The sequence below is a fragment of the Lytechinus variegatus genome, chromosome 2 (genome assembly GCF_018143015.1).
Source record: "Lytechinus variegatus isolate NC3 chromosome 2, Lvar_3.0, whole genome shotgun sequence".
Classification (NCBI taxonomy): domain Eukaryota; kingdom Metazoa; phylum Echinodermata; class Echinoidea; order Temnopleuroida; family Toxopneustidae; genus Lytechinus; species Lytechinus variegatus.
Window position 1 is genome coordinate 2225134 of NC_054741.1, and position 20976 is coordinate 2246109.

At 38.1% G+C, this 20976-nt stretch overlaps 1 protein-coding gene across 2 annotated transcripts in view; it reads left to right on the forward strand.

The window, feature by feature from the left end:
• Window positions 1-20976, forward strand: part of LOC121407049 — a 30647-nt gene that overhangs the window by 6074 nt on the left and 3597 nt on the right. Inside the window, exons 1-3 of one of the 2 annotated variants that reach the window (XM_041597965.1) lie at window positions 5418-5511; window positions 13373-19928; window positions 20432-20562. In XM_041597965.1, coding sequence (XP_041453899.1) covers window positions 13507-19928; window positions 20432-20562 — 6553 coding nt within the window. In that variant the 5' untranslated portion in view covers window positions 5418-5511; window positions 13373-13506. Of the gene's footprint in view, window positions 1-5417; window positions 5512-13372; window positions 19929-20431; window positions 20563-20976 lie in introns of those variants that run through there. The other variant, XM_041597964.1, reaches the window with a different exon arrangement.

The window sequence follows — 20976 nt, forward strand, 5'->3', positions numbered from 1 at the left end:
TTTCCGTCAGTTTACCTTTAACCAATTATATTTTCCTTTATTTTCTTCTGCTTTATTAAAGCCTTTTATCGTTAGCCTATAGGGTGGAATTTCCCTTCTAGTGGAACACTGAAATGTCGCAACTTTCTTTTTATATGTTGTCAGCGTTCTGCTCGATATTTGATCGTACATTCTTGATTAAATTCAGTATATTGTTAGTTTGATTAATACCTTGGTCACATTTGCTCTACGGCGGCCGTACGGCGAGTCAAGAACAGCCGTTTTATTCATTTTTATTTAAACCACCTATATTTCGCTGGTACAAAATGTTAAAACGGCTGTTTTCGACTCGCCGTACGGCCGCCGTAGAACAAATGTGACCATGGTATTACTCTGTCCAGAGTGTGTATTGAGGTCTTTGTCTGCAGACTATGATTCACTCGTTACCTTTGGGAACGTGCGGGTGAGTGCACCCACCATCAGCGGGATTGTGTGGGAGCCGTGCGAGCTACGCTGTACAGTATCCGTTATGTGAAGTACGTCCTGTTTACCACTGTCGGGTCCAGGAGAGGAGGGGGGGGGGGTGGCACATCCGGCGTGTGCCCCCCTTATTGAGAGACACAATAAAAAATTGTAATGTAAATATACCGTTCTAACACAAGTGTGCCCCCTTCTCTTTAAAAGCGAGGACCTCTATTTTTTTATTTTGATTTTTTCTTTGTCAAAGCAAAATGCTGAAAAATTGATCAAAATCAGATGACAAGTAATAAGTAACGAAGTTATTAAATTTCAAAGATTTGCATTATTTCGGGGTAACAGTTCAAGGCATGTCTTTATGAATATTCATTAGCTGGGCTGATGGTGTCATATCCCCACTAGTTCCGTTGTATTTTTTTTATATGAAATAAGGTTTATTCAAAAAATGTCTATACCAACTACTAAAACAATTGGATTGACAACTGATTAAGGGCATTAGTTATATATTGTCGCAATTTATTACATCATAATGGAGACACATCATTTACACATGAATGAAATAATGTAACATTTATGATTTCATGTAATAACATGAGAAAAATGAAAGTGGGAATGTGACATCATCAGCCCTCCTAGTGAATATTCATGACGATGTGCATATAACTGTTTTTACAAAATATTAATAAACTTTAAATTTCAATTATTTCGTTATATGTAATTAGATTTTGTTGAAATTTTCAGCATTTGCTCTGGTGAATTTTACTCTATTTATTTAGATATAAATATTTTCAGCCTGGACCATCCCTTTATGCCTGTATCTGAAGATTTAAAGGGATTATCCAGGCTGAAAATGTTTATATCTTATTAAACAGTAAATTTCACAGAGTAAATTGCTGACAATTTCATTAAAATTTGCATCATATATGCTTAAAAATTATTACTGTTACAAAAAAAAGCTATGCGGATTATAAGTCAGGTTAATTTATAGTGACGGCCTCTTGTTTACAAACAATATCCTAAAAATGAATGACATTCATCGATTAAATCTTGCGAAATATATTATAACAACCACGAATTGCCCTCCGTTTTTAACAAAATATTTCGAGCACATAATGAAATTCACCATTTAATACCAAACAGACAAATGAATTCATATCACCTGCAAAGGACTCGTACAGCACTTTCACAGAACACTTTCATATTCACTACCCTGAAATTTTGGATTTCTTTTCCTTTGAATATAAGAGAGAGTTTAACCTTGAATGTTTTTAAACTGAAAGTAAAATAAAAATCACTCTTTTTCCTCCTACTCCCAACATACCTTCTCGAATATTTGACAATTTCACAGATCCCACTGATCATTTCCCCCATTCCCCCTTTTTCCTCTTTTCGTTTTTATTATTTTTCCCCTCCCCCCTTAATATTCTTTTGTATATCTTATTCTTTCTTCGTGGATCCCCATTCATCTTGTTCAGTCATAGTTTTTATTATCCATATGACCATGCATTTATCATCACTTAAATACAATTTCTGCTTACACTCCATATATCTCCTCTTTACCATGTTTTCGTTTTGCGTTCTTATCGAGAGGCTTCAGCTCAGCTGGGTGTTTCATAAAGCTGTTCGTATTAAAAAGCGACTGATGAACCTTTCTTATACACGCGTAACCATCGCCAATGAATATACCATTTATGAATAAAGGATCACCAGTCGTTCTTAAGTCGTTTTTAACTTACGAACAGTTTTATTAAACGGCCCCTGTTTTTTTTCTCATTTTTTTCTTTCTGTTTAGCATGTATACGTATAAAACCATTTATATACTAGTTAACTAGTACTTTAATTACTTTTTAGAAGGCTTGGATTTATCAAGCAATGATATTATTTTGTTAATTGTATACCGTATTGTTTGTAATCGTTACTTCCAATTTGAAAGTGTAAGCTCGATTGATTTGTATATAGATTAATAATGTAATTGTTCTTGTAGTAATATGTTGTATTTTTTATTTATATGTAAAAAATGAGGATATGAAATAAAACAAATAAATTTAATTCAATCTCATACCAAATAACGAAAGTTATTGAATTGTAAATTTTAGCAATATTTTGTGAAAACAGTTTATTATGGACATTGTCATGAATATTCCTTAGGTGGGATGGTGATGTCACATCCCCACTTTCCTATTTCTTATGTAATTACATGAAATCACAATTGTTTCATACGTGTGTATGTCTCCCTTATAATGAAATAAGTTCCAACAATGAATAGGCCGATCTAATCAATTGAATTCGTTGTCAATCTTTTCTTTTAGTTTTTGGTGGACAGAATTTAGATAAATGTATTTATTTAATGTTATACAAAAGAACAATTCGGGATGTCGTGACGTCCAGGGGAGCGAGAGCGATCACTCGCTATATACCGGTCGCCATTTCAGGTAGAGTGATTTATCGCTCGCCTATTACTTACGCGAAATGGATTTTTGATTGTGATGCATTCAGAAAAAAAAAACTAGAAATCAAGCATCGTTCATCGTTTTGTTTGTACAAGTTACTTCCATCATGGACCTAGTCCATGCTTCCATGTACCCTGAATTTAGAACGAGTGTCAATCGAATTATTATACAGTAGAGCCAGCCTTGAAACCCTCATTCTCAGTCACGATTTTATAAATTACACAGAATTACACGATGCAATTAAGCAATAACACAAATTTGAAATGAGATATATATCGGGCATCCGATTTTTTTAGCTCCTTTGGTTATTGGTTGTAACTTATACACATTCCTCCATCCATTTTGTAATCGGCCAAAAAAAGCCCCCTTTATAAGGATGTCAAAGAAGAGCTTTTTGTAGTCGTGCTCCGGCCGCTACTACTCCCCCATAAAAGTTTTAGGAGAGCTTTTTATTGCTCCCCTCAGAATTATATAACTGAGTCCCTGGTCATCAATTTGCTCATTAAATATTCACGAAGGAAGTTCAAAGGAATAATCATTATTTTCAGCCTGGAGTACCCTTTTAATTGGCCACACTCTCTCTTTAAATGGCAGTGTTTCCCAAATGTGTGAAGAATGATCAAGAATCTTATCTTCTATATCATGATATGATGTTTTCCTGTATATATAACACAATTGTGATAGATCCTACTTTTTATATCATAATGCACTTGACCGATATATTTATTCATCGATATATGTGTATCTTTAAGTTTCACGTATTGGCTTTAGTAATTAGGTAACAAAATAATGATAATGATAATGATAATGGTTTGCTTTTCTTCAGAAGTTTACAATGTGTGGTATCAGAAAACTCCTGAAGAAGACGTGTATATAAATATATATATATATATTTATAATATATGGCGGCTTGTCATTGTTCAAAACTCAACTTCACCCGACAAAGGAAATTATAATTGGTATGGTGTCGAAAATCTGTCTATCTGACGGTCAATTGGGTCAGGGTCACCTAGCCACTAACCCGTCTCTGTGGTCTAGTGGTTAAGGCACCGGCGTTCAAAGCTGGGGGCCCGGGTTCGATTCCGGCAGAGACATTTTTTCGGCAACACCAATTTTTCCAAAGGGTAGATAGCTCTGGGGAACCTTGATTTAAGCTACGCCTACCATTGTTCTCTTCATCCATTTCTTTACACAATATATATATAAAAAAAACAACAAAACGTTTTGGTATAGGCTAATGTTATATGGTGACACGTAGGCAGTTGTTGGGACAGTTATCCATTTCCAATTTTTAAATATCTACTTAAAAATCACCCAATCCCTGGTTAGCTATGAGCTAGTGCGAATGAATGAAAATTACAAGCTTTGATTATTTAAAGCAAACGAGGACGATAGATTATAAAAGAAGTACGTGGTTAGTACGCTCTTAATCATGTCAAAGGAAACCAAAACCCAAGAAGAGAAGCAATCTTATTGGAAAGACTATATAACAAGAGGAAAAATTTAAAATAAGTTTCATCAAAATCGGTTAAGTAATGAGCAAGTTATGGTCTTTGTGGACAACTCTCATTTGTTTTGTACACCCATTTTAAGATTTTCCCCGTTATTCTATATTGCATCTTGCTTCGTTCTGAGCATAACCTAATATGTTATGGGAAAATATAATTCACACCACATATGTCAGGTCAGGAGGGGATAAGTTAAAGTATGTAAAATAAAGGAGAAAATCTGAAAATTTTTGTACAAATTAATCAAATGGAGAGTTGTCCTCAAAATCAGCCATTTTGAAGCATGTTTTCAAATCCGGGGGGCACTTACATTGACGAGTGGATACCATGAACGACCCAAAACACGTGAAATTAAAAAGGATGTCTTTGTCAAGATAGGGCACGTCAGGACGTACGTAACGTAATAAGGTGTCAAAAACACTAAAATAATGAAAAAGTGTATCTATATTCGCTAGGAAAGCTACGTGTATAGGATCAAATTTACGAGGGTGTAAATGATTCAGACTATGTTTTATAAAGGATGTACTTTCTGCCCTAAGGGTCAACACTACGTGTTTAGAGTACGACTTGCGCGAGATGTTGGAGGTGATGGGGCTGTACTAAACCCAATGATGTTGGCTACGCGTCCGTTCCAATACTTGTTAAGGGTAGGGTTTCACACGCCAGTACTTGTAAAGGGGTGCATTTGCAGAATATGGGAAATACGTGTTTATAGGGTGTATTTCGAGACCCCATGGTCGCGCATGGTATCCACTCGTCAATGGAATTAGTCCCCCCCCCCATCGGGGATCTATTCTAGCCTACCCATCACCTCCCAACGTTGATGATTCAATTGATTGATATTTGGTGGCAACATTTTTTATGCACATGGTCGGGCGAAGACCCCCTCCCCCCCAATACTGCTGGCGATATAGTACTCTATCATATTCCCATTCCTCTATCCCGTGCTGCGCGGATTCAGCCAATGAAATCCACGTCATACGATTGCGCTCGAGGAGCCAGGAATCATGGGAAATATTCATTTGCATACCGTATTACCCACAATTCACCGCACCAACAAGAAGCACCATTATGCCGTGCGATAATCATATTTTTAGGTAACAAAATTCGATTTTCTATTCTATCCAAACTGGGTTTGAGCGTAATTTTCGCATTGTAAGGGATGTTGTCTTGTGCATATACCCGTGACTTCAAGAGTGACTTTATACAACTTGTTTAAGAGTGAAAAATCGTGGTTGAAATGTCATGTTTAGACCGCGAAGTGATCCATATTCTGTGGAAGAGTTGCGTTTCGTATAAATTGTGCAGTGTTATATTGAGAGTGTGTGTGTGCCGAGAGTGTCTAATCTCCATGCAGTTTCGCCGGCCGATTGGTATGCGCTGCTAGACGCAAGCGCGTTGTTTAGTTGTGTGTACGATCGGGGGTGTGCATGTGTTAGTATTTGGGATATATGGCTGTAGTATGGATGGCGTGTGTGGGATATCTACGGTTGAACGGAGTTTGGATGGATAATGCATGACACTGAGGGCTTTTACCGCATTTCCGTGGCTTTTGCTAGTCTGCAGTCAAAGACCTTTTGTTTGGCAATTCGTATACACTGTAGTGCATAATAGCGAGTCTGAATTAGTGAGACTATAGATTCACGATGTTCTGTGGCTAGCTCTACCAAATTATAATGTAGAGTTGGGAGTTTTCTTCTTCATTTCATAGATTATTGGTTAATATGAGTCTGTACTTGCAGACTAGGGCTTTGTCGGTGTGTGTACATTTTCGTTTGGCTCTTTTATGCGCAGCATGCAGATCTTAAAGGTCAAGTCTACCCCAGAAAAATGTTGAATTGAATTAACAAAGGAAAATCAAACAAGAATAACGCTGAAAATTTCATCAAAGTCGGATCTAAAATAAGAAAGATGTGCATAATATAACTGTTTTGTGAAATAAAGCAAAACTTAAAAATGTTATAAATTTCCTACTTTACAGCCGATTTTGATGAAATTTTCAGTGTTGATTTATCTCATTGTTCAAATCAAATATTTGTTGGGGTGGACTTGCATGTCCTTTAACTGGTAGCGTGGTTTGACATAATAAAGGCTTTTATGTAACACGTACACGATTTTGTATACAGATGTACATAATACATGTAGGGACAACATGTTTTTCAAACCGCCGTTCGTAGCGAGCCTCTAGAGACGGATCGAGACTGCAGCTTTATGTCTTTGCCTTTGAATGTATGCGCCAGGCTGAAGAACAATTATATTTCAATAAATAGAGTAATTTTTACAGAACACAATGCTGAAAATTAGATCAAAATCGGAAAACTTATAACGAAGTTATTGAATTTTAAAGATTTGCATTATATATATTCTGGTAAAACAGTTCCATGTCTTCGTGAATAACATTCATTAGATGGGCTGATGATGTCATATCCTCACTTGTTTTTCAACCAGGAACTAAAACAATTGGATTGACAACTTATTAAGTGCATTTGTTACTTATTGCTGCAACTTATTTCATCATAATGGATATGCATCATTTACACATATATGAAAAAATGAAACAATTATGATTTCATGTAATAACTAATAACATAAGAAAAAGGAATGTGACATCAGACCTAAGGAACATTTATGACGACGTGAATATAACTTTTTTCGCAAAATATTGGTTAAATTTAAAAATTCAATAACTGCGTTATTTGCTCTCCGATTTTGATGATTTTTTTTCAGAATTTTGCTCTGTGAATTTTACTCTATTTCTTTAGATATAAAATATTCTCAGCCCGGAGCATCCCTTTATTCTGATCCTGTTCACGCTAGAGGTCAGCAATAGTATACGTACGTGAGATTCGGAAGAGTGCGAAGATTGCGAACCATGCATAAGCATGGCGACAAGACTGGCTTTGCAGCCAACCGGTAAAATTCGGGGGGCGGGGGGTTCTTATTCGGCAAACAGACAATTTTCGCCTTAAAGGTTCGTATTCTTCCGCATCAGACTTGTAAAGACAAACAAAATGTTGAATAGCCTCAACCTATGTTATATAGACTCATAAAAAAGTTTGGAAATCTGACCTTAATCGATAATCCCTCCTCGGTTTTAATTCTTATAAATGTATTACTATTAATGGTTTTTGTCTCACCTGCGAAGCAGAGTGAGACTATAGGCGCCGCTTTTCCGACGGCGGCGGCGGCGTCAACATCAAATCTTAACCTGAGGTTAAGTTTTTGAAATGACATCATAACTTAGAAAGTATATGGACCTAGTTCATGAAACTTGGCCATAAGGTTAATCAAGTATTACTGAACATCCTATTAGAGTTTCATGTCACATGACCAAGGTCAAAGGTCATTTAGGGTCAATGAACTTAGACCATGTTGGAGGAATCAACATCGAAATCTTAACCTGAGGTTAAGTTTTTGAAATGTCATCATAACTTAGAAAATATATAGACCTAGTTCATGAAACTTGGACATAAGGTTAATCAAGTATCACTGAACATCCTGCATGAGTTTTACGTCACATGACCAAGGTCAAAGGTCATTTAGGGTCAATGAACTTTGGCCGAATTGGGGATATCTGTTGAATTCCCATCATAACTTTGAAAGTTTATGGATCTGATTCATGAAACTTGGACATAATAGTAATCAAGCATCACTGAATATTTTGTGCAAATTTCAGGTCTCATGATTAAGGTCAAAGGTCATTTAGGGTCAATGAACTTTGGCCGAATCGGGGGTATCTGTTGAATTACCATCATAACTTTGAAAGTTTATTAGTCTAGTTCAATAAACTTGGACATATGAGTAATCAAATATCACTGAACATCCTGTGCGCGTTTCAGGTCACATGACCAAGGTCAAAGGTCAATGAACTTTGGCCGAATTGGGTGTATCTGTTGAATTACCATCATAACTTTGAAAGTTTATGGATCTGATTCATGAAACTTGTACATAAGAGTAATCAAGTATCACTGAACATCCTGTGCGAGTTTCAGGTCACATGATCAAGGTCAAAGGTCATGTAAGGTCAATGAACTTTGGCTATGTTGGGGTTTTTTGTTGAATAACCATCATATCTCTGTAAGTTTATTGGTCTCGTTCATAAAAAGTGGACATAAGAGTAACCATGTATCACTGAACATCTTGTGTGAGTTAGAGTAGTATTCAAAGTCAGCACTGCTGCTATATTGAACCGCGTGATGCAGGTGAGACGGCCAGAGGCATTCCACTTGTATATGTTTAATATGGCTTTTTTTTGGGGGGGGGTTATTGTCTTGACGTTGTGAACAAAATAAATTTCCAATATGGATAGATAAAGACGAACTTGAACTTTTACAGAAATATTTAATGGGTGATTTATACCAATGAATAGATCATTTAACTCTATTTAAAATGATACCCTACATGTGTATATGGTTCACATGGAGGTGAAGTGCCTTGAAATGTGGGGCAAGGTCAAAATTCAAAAGTTGCAAAACAACACAATAATGACAGTCACTGTTCTTTCTTTTCCGTGGTGATGAGTGAGTTTCTCAGTGGTTTCCTTTGTTTTCATGCACCTTATTATAAAGGTCAATTAATATGGAATCAAACACACTTCTGCACAAGCAAACATACAACAAAATATGCATGGGTATTTCAAACCATGTTATCTCACACAACCTTCACTGCATAAATCACCGTCCCGGATCACGTACATCCAAAATGAAGAAGAAGTAGGGGCTTGATTTGAATGGAGTTTCATCTCTATTGACACAGACAAACCGGGCATGGTGGCTCAGCGGTAGAGCGTCCGCCTCATGAACGGGAGGTCGTGGGTTCGATCCTCGGCCGAGTCATACCAAAGACTTATAAAAATGGGACCTTCTGCCTTCTTGCTAGTCGCTCAGCATTTAGATTGGAGAAGGGTAATAATAACATGTTATGTTATGCATGGCCCGCTGGAAGAGCAGTTTCCTAACTGAAGTGGCTACCCTGGGTAAATAAAACATTTTTATTTTTTATTAGACAAAAGAATCATATTGACCCTTCATGAATATTTCTGCTCATAATGCAGCTTTTAAGTTCAGATCTCATCCAACACTTTTGAATCCTGCACTTTTCGTGATGGCTTGATCATAACAAGCATGGTATCATTTGAAGAGAATTAACAGATCTTTTGGATGATATCAAATATGTATTGTGTAAAGTTTGGAGCTGGGAGAAATTAATGACCAAACTCAAATTTTCACACTTTTTTTGAGGGGGTTTATACGTAATTTTATTTGCACATTAAAAACTGGCACATTCACATACAATTCAACTGAAAGAAAAATGAAAAAATACAAAAACATAATGATATGACTGCAAATAGATGGCGGTCCCCTCCCGCTGAAACCCGGGCGCTGAACACTGACGCATTGAGAAAACCGAAACCAAAGAGAGAGAATCAGCCATAGAAACAAACAAAATTAGAGGATCAATCCTACATGTAGAAGCAGTCCCACCAAAATCGGCTAATGAAAACGAGAGAGCTACGGAACCCTGAAAAGCCCTGCTGCAACTTCCATGTGAGGCCGGGGACCCCCAAACTGGCAAACACACCTCAAAAGTTCGACCGACTCCGCGGAAAACCCCCATCCATCTGCTCGATCTGCCCACAAATTCACCGGCCCTCCCATCTATCCCCCAAATTGCATCTTGCCTCCTTCTGAGCACAAAATATGCCATGGGGGGGGGGGGGGGATTCACACCACATACGTGAACTTCAGGAAGAGACAATAGGAAACATGCAAAAAGACCCGTGCACAAAATGACAAAACATACTCCCGTCCTGCATAAAAGTAGTGGCGTGACTACTGCGCAGAAAAAAGCAACCCTATAGATCGACAGCACTGCCTGGTCAGGGTTCCATGACGGGACTTGTCAGATAAAACTTATGACAAGTCCCGTTTTATTCGACATTTATGCCTACCCTAGCAACAGTGCTTCGGTCAGCCAATGAGAATCAGTGAAAGTTGTCAGGTCTGACTTGGACAAAAGTGTTGATGAAATGCTTCCCTGAAGTGGCACACTTTTCGAAGATTTTTTTTTTCTCTCTGGATGCGGATGGGCAGCAGGCCAGGCCATGTGGAGAGTGACACCCCCACCTATACGGTCGCTCGATTTTGAAATGAACAATTTATATTGTGTTGCCTCGTCTTTGAAGGTCAAGTCTACCTCAGAAAAATGTTGATTTGAATCAATACAGAAAAATCAGACAAGCACAATGCTGAAAATTTCATCAAAATCGGATGTAAAATAAGAAAGTTATGACATTTCAAAGTTTCGCTTAATTTCAACAAAGTAGTTATATGAACGAGCCAGTTACATCCAAATGAGAGAGTCGATGATGTCACTCACTCACTATTTCTTTTGTTTTTTATTGTTTGAATTATGCAATATTTTTATTTTTACGAATTTGACAATTAAGACCTCCTTGCCTGAAGCACAAAATGTTCAAATAATGGAATTCCACGTGTTCACGGAGGAATGAAACTTCATTTTACATGACAATGACGAGAAAATCAAAATATTTCATATAAAATACAAAAGAAATAGTGAGTGAATGATGTCATCAACTCTCTCATTTAGATGTAACTGGCTCGTTCATATAACTATTGTGTTGAAAATAAGCGAAACTTTAAAATCAAATTTTTGTTGGGGTGGACATGTCCTTTAATGTTGTACCACACTCTCAACAAACATGAGTGTAACGTGGGCCTATCTATACTGATTATAATGTCTTATTTCAAGTTAAATTTGTACTTATATCTTGACTCTTGTATACTGTACATCTAAAACTGATATCTAAATCACGTAAAAAAGAAGAAAATAGTAAATTCACAAAGCAAAACGCTGAAAATATCTTTGAAATATGATAAGTAATGAATTTATTTAATTTAAAAGTTAACGTTTTGTAAAAATAGTATGTAGGCTGTCACTAGCGTACATAAGGGGGCAGACTGCCCCCTGACGAGCCACAAGTGGTCCCCTCTTTCGAACGGAAAGACCTTTTTTTGGCGGACGAATTTGCCCCTTGGAAAATCCTGGGTGCGCCACTGTAGGCTGTCAATATTAGGAGGGCTGATAATGCAATGTCCCGGCCCACTCTCCCCTTTTTGGGTCTCGCCTGAACGAAGTTTTTCCTTTGGTAAAACCACATCATGACATGTAAGCCCTTGAGAATGATGGGATCAAGATTCAAAGATCATCTAGATGTCAAAAAGTCTAATGATTTGAGGTCATATTCATGAAGTTTTGTTAAACTTGATCTCATTTGGTTATTTCTGCATCAATATTGTGATCACACTTAGTTCAAACAAGGAGTTCAAAGGATCCTTGGGTAATACCACATGAGTGTTGTTTGGGATGATTGGGATTGGTATAGGTCTAGGGATCAAAAGATCTAAGTTTATGTCTCACCTGCATAGCAGAGTGAGACTATAGGCGCTGCTTTTCCGGCGGCGGCGGCGTCAACACCAAATCTTAACAACAGAAGGTTAAGTTTTTGAAATGACATCATAAATTAGAAAGTATATGGACCCAGTTCATGAAACTTGGACATAAGGTTGATTAAGTATTACTAAACATCATGCCTGTGTTTCATGCCACATGACCAAGGTCAAAGGTCATTTAGGGTCAATGAACTTAAACCATGTTGGGGGAATCAACATCAAAATCTAAACCTAAGGTTAAGTTTGTGAAATGTCATCATAACTTAGAAAATATATGGACCTAGTTCATGAAACTTGGACATGAGAGTAATTAGGTATCACTTAACATCTTGTGCGAGCTTCAGGTCACATGATCAAGGTCAAAGGAAATTTGAGGTCAATGAACTTTGGCCAAGTTGGGGGAATTGTTGAATTACCATAACTTTAAAGTTTATTGGTCTAGTTCATAAAACTTGGACATACGAGTAATAAAGTATCACTGAACATCCTGTGCGAGTTTCAGGTCACATGATTAAGTTCAAAGGTCAATGGACATTGGCCATGCTGGGGGTCTCCATTGAATAACTGTCATAACTCTGAAAGTGTATGTATTGAGTTCATAAAACTTTGACAAGAATTATCAAGTATCAGTCAAAAGTCTGAATTTTTGCTATTTTGGAGGTAATTGTTAAATTGTTGTCATAACTTTCAAAGTTTATAGATATACTTTATAAAATGGGGATATAGGGGTAATCAAGTATTCTCATAGTCCTCATTCTCATAAGTCTTAGGTCGCATGATCAAGGTCAAATGTCATTTATTGTCAATGAACATAGTTTTGTATCATGATATAAATGGTGTTTTTTGTGAATAATTATATTATGGTAGTTTTCAAGTCAGCACTGCTGCTATATTGAACCGCATGATGCAGGTGAGACTGCCAGAGGCGCTCCACTTGTTGTTCAACTTCTCTCATTTATTTATTTCTGCACCAATTTTTACAACACTTGGTTCAAAGGATCCTTGGGTAAAACCACATGTGTGTGTGTTGAAGATGATGGGTCAAAGGTCATCTAGGGGTCAAAATATCAAGTTGTTGTTCAACTTGCTCTCATTTACATATTTCTGCATCAGTGTTTTTGTAGTTGGTACATACAGTATGATCCTTGGGTAATACCACATGTGTGTTAATGAGGATGATGGGATCAACGGTCATCTACATGTAGGGGTCAAAAGGTCAAATGATATGAGATCATGTCTGTCCATTTCCAAGTTTTTGTTTAACTCTCATTTCAATTATGTTGGTACAAATAATCATTGGATAATACCACATGTGTGCTCTTGATGTTGATAAGGTCATGCAAAGATCACCTAGGGGTCAAAAGATCATATTGCATGTTTTATGGATCGCAAAATCAGGCGAGACTCATGGATCGTGAACCACATTGCTTGTCTATATATGCTAAAGCAGGATCTTATCTGTTGTTTTTGCTTTTCTCTCTTGCAGATTCTTCAGTGATTGTCTCTGAGAGTTAGCATAGGACACTCAAGAAGCAGACATGGCTTACTAACATAAAGAAGTAAGCCTCCATTGCTCCCAGAACATCATGAGCAGTCACTAGAACTTTCAAGTTTTTTAAAATGGCACAAGTTTTTGGTAACCATCAAGACTCTACTAAGCCTCAAGAGACTTGTATACAAAATGGTGAGACCATGCCCTGTGGTGTTGATGATGATGAAGTGGCATGTCTTCCAAGTTCTGAAAGTTTCCATCAGGGATCCAACGTCATATTGTCTCAAGAAGCGCAGCAGGTGAATGACAGCCAACAATCAAATGGTGTTCATGTTTTCACAAAAGATTGTACAAAAGTTCCTTTGGAGGAAAGCAAAGAAACACCCCCTGAAAGTAACAATGGAGAGGTACAATCTAATGAGAAATGTGCAGCAATCACTCATAATGTTCAAAAACAGGATATTGAAAGTGATAGGCCACCTTCAGATGGAATATATAATACAGAAAATGTCAAAGAAATGACAGGTGAAACTGTTGATAGAAATGACAGCAATTCTCTAGAGGATGTTGAAAATGAAATCTCTCCCATGGAGGTCTTGGAAACTGTTACTGGGGATCATGCACTCAGCCCTGACAAACCCACCATTCAAGCAGATGTTGGCACAGAAACCTCCCTTGATGATACACACCTTTCAGAGATTCCTGATAGCCACAATGTCAGTGTAGAAAAAGAGGACTCACAAGAGGATGTAGAATTAGAAATATCTTCCGTTGAAACGCACAAATTGTTAGATGGGGATGTTGGTCAGACTTTTGGTTCCAGCAAGGAGGCTGCAGAAGATGGTGTTGCAACAGAAAGCAATAGAGATAAAGTATCAATTTCTTGTAGTCAAACTCGAGATTCAGACAGATGCAGTTCAGGGAAAGACATTGAAGTTGAGGATTCTTCAAATGAGAAACAGGTATCAATGGATGTTGTAGACATCAAAAATCAAGACACAGGTTCAAGCAGTTTACAGGAAGCTGACCATGTTGAAAATTCTCCCTCAGACAAAACTCACCTAAATGCTGCAGGCAGTAAGCCAATAGTATCCCAAACTGAAAATAATTCTATAAAATCTAAGAATGATGATAATGAAAAGACATCTGCCAATGATGATGAAGATGAAGACATTATTGTTGTATCAGAAAGTCATAAAAGCGTTAACAAGAAGCCAACCTTGACTACTGTGTTCAAGTGTGTTCGATGTGGTCAGATTAGTAAATCAAGATCAGATCTCAACATTCATCTTTTGAAGGTGCATAAGCTGATAATAGTGTCAAAACAAAAATCAGTAGATTGTCTATTCTGTTCAAAGTCGTTGGAAATGGCTGAATTCTACCAGCATTTAAGAACAGAACATAAGGTCCTCCTGGTGAAAAATAAGGATCAGAATTCTGATGCTGATAAAACTCCTGGAGAGAAGAATGCTTCAAGAAATGTGCTATCACAAGACAAATCCTCTTCCCCTAAAGGTCTGATTGACCTCACTGTTGAAGATCAAGAAGAAAGTGGTACATCTTCAGACAAACAAACCAGTGTGAACAAGAAGAGTTCAACTTCACATTCTGTTCCATCTACTTCCAAAGGAATATCCGTGCAATCTAATTCCAATAGAAAACCAGTGCCATCAACTTCAAAGGAAACTTCAGGGTCATCTACTTCTAATGAAGCACCAGGACCGTCTACTTCTATGGAAACTGCATTGTCTTTGCGAAGAACTCCAAGGAGAGTTACTCAACGCAAATATACTGAAGTTGCCACCGATAGTAGTTCATCAGATGATAATGATCCTGTTGGAGCACCTGATGATGATGATGATGATGATTATGATCCAAATCAACCAGAATATCCACACAGTCAGAAATCCAAATCTCCTTCAAAGGTTTCTCAAATAGTCACTAAAGGTCTTCTGCAAACTGGAAAAAAGACGTTTTCTATGAAAGTGCCTTCAACTCAGGGGCAGAGTGCTACAATAGGAAGCACCGTAGTAACAAGACCAGTTCAGTTAACATCTGGTGTTGCTAATCCTATTAACCGTGTTAGTAGTGGTGTTACTGGAAGACCCACAATCTCTACACCTGCAGTACCATCAGTCTCAGTAGGTGCATTGCCTTCCATCAATAATCAAATCATCAAACTTAATGGCGCACTTTACACTGTCTACCAGTCAGGTGATAACAGATATTTGATCCCTTTTAATATCAATACATCTGCAGCATCAGATCTCTCTAAACTTGGAATCAACCCACATGTTATTCAGTCTGGTGTTAATACCCTACGATTATCCAACCCACAAGTCATTACACCTACGACTGTACCACAGTTACCTGTCCCACAAGTTACTCAACTGTCTGTAGGAGCTGTAACCATACCTCAGCCAGTCACTGCCAATGTCTTGTCAGGACCGCAAACCAATATTTTGCAAGCAGGAGCTATTCAACAACCTGTGAATCAGCAACCAGTGATTTTATCTTCCCCGCAAGTTCCAGCTGTGCAAACCATCCTTCTTACCATTCCTCAGAAACCAGTTCCAAGTGCAAGCCAAAAGAATGTCAGTGTCATTCCAAATAGTGCACAGTCAAGTTCCCAAGTAATTGGGAGTATGCAAACTGCTAGCCAGCATGATCTCCAAAAGAATGCAGCAAGTGACCCAATTAAGAGTACAGCAGCTACTATAAATACACAGGTACAGAGCATTGTTGCAAACTCCAGTTTGAATGATAAACAAATAAATGTTCAGGCTTCTCAAACTGCTTCTCCCAGTCTTAAAGTCACCACTGTTGATGATCCACCTACTCTACCCAGTACATCTGCCTCATCCACTCCTCATCCAATCCATATTGCTAAACCTCAGGACATAAAATCTTCAAATTTGCACAAGACTGGTGGGCTCTTTGCTTTAGAAGTGTGTTTGGATACAGCAACCTCCACTGGTACTGAGCCATTGCCGGAAACAATTTACACATGTATCGTGCAAGAGAAGGAAACAATATTTGTTGAATCAAAAGAGGATGAAAACTCACAAGACACAGAGACAGAAAAGGTCCTGTCAGATGCAGAGAAATGCAAAGTTGTGATAACAACAGCAATGTCTAGAGGGCATTTGATGCCAAATGACTTGACATCAATCAGTAACCACGTTTTCTTTGAATGCACCAGATGCCATGCCTGTTTCCCACTACATATTCAGTTGAATCTCCATCTGAAGCAGTGCAGCAAACAAGCACCATCCATCATTCCAAAGATCAAGATTCATTCACCTGTATCTGTTGTTGATGAGTTTTATAAAGACCCCACAGGAGGGAGGAACTTTATGTACGTATACTGCCGCTTCTGCAGAGCAAGGATTGTAAGGAACCAACAGGATCCTTCATTGTTGGTGTCTCATCTTCTGAAGCACATTGAGCCGAAAGTAGAATTGGCTATTCTCCCTAAGAAACACAAAGGGTCTCACTGTGACAATTCACCGAGTGATTGCTCAAGAAAGGCGCTTGAGTGGGTTGACTACATAGTTCCACCATTCACTCTAGACAATCCTCCAATATCTTCAAAGAATGGCGTTCTTGATACATATACTGGAACAGCAGACCCAGCACTGTTAAACCTCGCAAAACAGAAGAAGAAAAAGAAGAAGAAGAAAAAGAAACACAAGTACAGAGCAAGTGATAGCGATGAGGACTATGAGAATCTTGCTGGATCAAGACTTTCATCTTTGAGACCTAAGAATGCACGTTACTTCGGGACGCTGAGGCCAAAAGAAACCACCTTACATCAAACAGTTTCTGACAATGGTCCAGGTTCAGGCAGTACCATTGACTCAGCAGGTTCTAAACCAAAGGGAGTGAGAACCATGATGCAAGGTTTTAAGCACTTACGGTCTCCTAATAAGAAAGGTTCAACTCTAACAGCCAGCATTCCTATGAAGTCTAAATATAGGGACCGGGAAAGACCTGGAGAAAGTACAAGAAGGTGGAATAATGGAAAGACAAGGTCTCAATTGCAGTGTCACTGGAGGAGGTCATCTCGGAGATTTTCACATCTTCGAGACCGTGATGCATCAACCCCTGAGGATTCAACTCCAGAGGGTTCAGTAGCCCCTATTGAATTGAGTAGTGACGAGGATGAAAATCACCAAGAAATAGCTCCTGAAGATTCAAACAAATTAAATGGAGCATTTACAGATGTAATGTCTAATAGTCCAGTCACTATAACTGAAGATGATATCTCTGATTATGTAAAGATCATTGATGAAGCTGAGGAGCTGCAGGTGGGCAACAAGGCAATGCCGTCAAGTTCACAGGCTACGAAGGGTGGTCAAAGACAGGATGATTCTGACCTTGTAGACTATTATGGAAATGATGTCAACTCAACTCTCAGTTGTGAGCCACTGATTATGGAGCCAGAACAGGTGATTTGCTACTTTAAAAGGTGCTCTGGAAATGTGATGGAATGCCAATTTCGTTCCTGTGGAAGTAGAGTCGTAAAGAACATCCGAGCTATGCTTGGCCACATCAGGGTCCATTTTCAGATCCTGGTACCAATGCAGTTGCTAGCAAACTGCGGCACACAGTTCCCAAAGCAATCCATCCCAAGACCACTTAGCTTGACATTTACGCAAGTTCAAGCACACTTTACAATTTCAGATATGCAGGAGGCCAACCTTCATCTCGGTGAAGTGCAACAGATATACACTTGCAACTGGAAGAATTGTACCAGGTCTCGCTGTTACAAGAAGAGTATCTGTGGACATCTTGTAAAGCACATCTTCTTCACTCTTATTTCCAAAGAAGACTACCAAGCAATGGCAGAGACGATGTCAACTTACTCTCCAAGCACGGAAGAAACAGTTGTTAAGAAGCTGAAAATAGTTGCAGTAAACAAAGCTGGTGAGAAAGTTTCCTTGGTGGTGGCAGTCCCTATATCTCAAACAAAAACACCTGAACTTCTCATGGCAGCAATAAAGAAATGCTTAGCAAGTGATAAATCAATCAAGTTGCCCCCACAAGTTTTGCAAAGTATTGCAGCAAAGTTTTCTGCTGAGGCATCTTCATCATCCGCCGATCCTGATCTAACAAAGATGTCAACAGAGAATGATGAACCAAGTTCTCTAACTAGAGCAGAGATAGACAGTTTGTGGAAGAAGTTTCCAAACCTGCTTGAAAAATGGAAGATGGTAGATGTTGAACAAATGGAAGAGATTAAGGATACTACCATTGAATTCCAAGATGGAGGAGATAAATCAATGATCAAAGAAAGGAGAAGAGCAGTGCAAAAGAGGTCAAAGATTATTGCCAAGAGATGGAGATCAGTTCTTCAGAAAAGACTGCCTGCCTGGAGTGTACCTGCTAAGATACAGGATGGAGAGTTGAAGGTTGTCAGAAGAAAGGCAAAAGACCCACATAAACATGGAAAGAAGAGAAAGGGAGATTCTTCAGGAAGTGCAAAGGAAGCTCCGCCAAATAAAAAGGACAAGGTGGAAATGGACAAGATTTGTGATGATGAAAATACAATATCTGTATCAGAAAATCCAGTAATATCATCAGACTCACCAGTTAATGAAAAGACGGATTCAGATGGAGCCAGTCCTGAAGAAGAAGTTATATCAAAATCTGAAATGCCATCAACAAATGAAGCTGCTGACCTAGCATGTGAGAAAGATTCATCTGCCAAGAACACTGAATTGGATCCAATTCTAAGCACAAGTTCTGATGGTTTTCCTCCATCTGGTGACAGTACAGAATTCAAAGAAAACAAAGGTGAAGCTCAGAAGTCATCGGATGAACCAGTGAACATACGAACTGGTGATATTACCACAAGTACAAGGGATTCAGAATCCATCCAGAAAACAGATCAGGTCGATGCTGTGTTGATACAGGATGAGAAAGGTGAAGATTCACCAATATTGTTAAAGGCAACACCTCTTAAAACCAAAGTGGTAATAGCTTTAACACCAAGGCAAATATCCAAAGTCTTCAGGTTTAGAAAACTTCTCAAGAACAAAACTGTACAAGTCAATGGAAGAGGTTACGGCTGTGGTGTGTTCCGCTGTAGAATGCCTCAGTGCAGATATTTCAAAGAAGTGATGACGGCAGACAGGAAAAGTGATTTACTAAGAACCCTTGCCATGCATTTGGCAGATGTACACTTAAAGAATCATCCTCACAGAGCAATCCTTTTGCAATCTGGGAGCAAGAAAGATCAGTCCCATCCAAAAAAGCAGGTCACAGAACATTTGAAAGACTTATCAACCTATGAAGATTTCAGGAAGTTTAAGCTCAAGAATATGTTCCAGAGACGACAGATGCACAGAACAAGGACTCTTCGTGTAGATGGATGTCAAGTGAGAACAAAGGTCAAATCCTTCCATAGTTGCCTGTCCAGGAAATGTTTCTTCGGTTGTTTCAATGCTTCTCGACATATTCTCATCACTCATCTTCAGTCACATCTTCAGCATCTTCAGCTTAGTGCAAAGAAGACAGCAAGACCCCAACAAGTGGAGGACTTCAGGTGAATAAAATTTTGATTTTTTTTCTAGCATATGTAATGGAGACTGCCATAGAATCATTGTTTATACCATACCATGAAATTACAATGATATTACGAATGCACATTATAAAAAGGTAAAGTTCACCCTGATAATAAGTTGATTAAGAACAATAAAATGATTGCACAAAGAGATTGCAGTGTTTTAGGTTGGGCATATATTAAAAAGGAATAATGAGTTTATTTGTAAAAAAAAGCATTGAAAGGGGTAGCAAAGTACCAGTTCAGACTACTATATCATATGCCTTTTTTTCATATTCAACATGTACCTCGAAGCAAGAGTATCAAAGTATCATAGTTTGACTGTCTTTCTAAGTCTTTAGCAAGTCTTCGGACTTGCTAAAAAACTAAACCACAACATTTTGTTTCTTAGGTCCTCACTACCAAAATGAAATTGAGCCATCAAATCTGTAATTCATTGCTTACTTAATGTATTATGTAATGTATTCATACAAATTCACTGACAGAAATTCACTGGATGAGAGTTTACCCATTGGTGACCTTCCAGCTGCAAATCAGAGCCAGGTCGAGGAGGAAATTGTACCATCCACCCAAGATATTCCAGAATCTTCTGGTTTCAACCTAGATGCATCAGAAGGTGAGATATATCAGCTGCCTCTCAAATCAATGTAATACAGTCAATTTGGTTGAGTGGACTTTGGGCATGTCTAACTAGCTCAGTGAGCAGCCAACTAGAACTTAGATGTCTTACCCATTTTTTTGATATTTTTGTTAATTTCAGTTAATGTAAGTTCTGATAAGTCTAAGCTATTTTGGAAATTGCTTTGTATTCAAATTTAACAGACCTTACTGTACTTGCGTTATCTCCTGTTCATATGACAGCTGCTCTGGAAATAAACAAAATTAAACTGACATTTGAACTTGGCATGATTGATTATTTTTGCTTCAGGTGGGCTCACTCTTTAAAAAACTTCAAGTATTGATGTTTGGCATTAATTTTGATAATTTCTTTTTGCCCCATTTGATTTCACAAAAACCATTAGTAAAATGT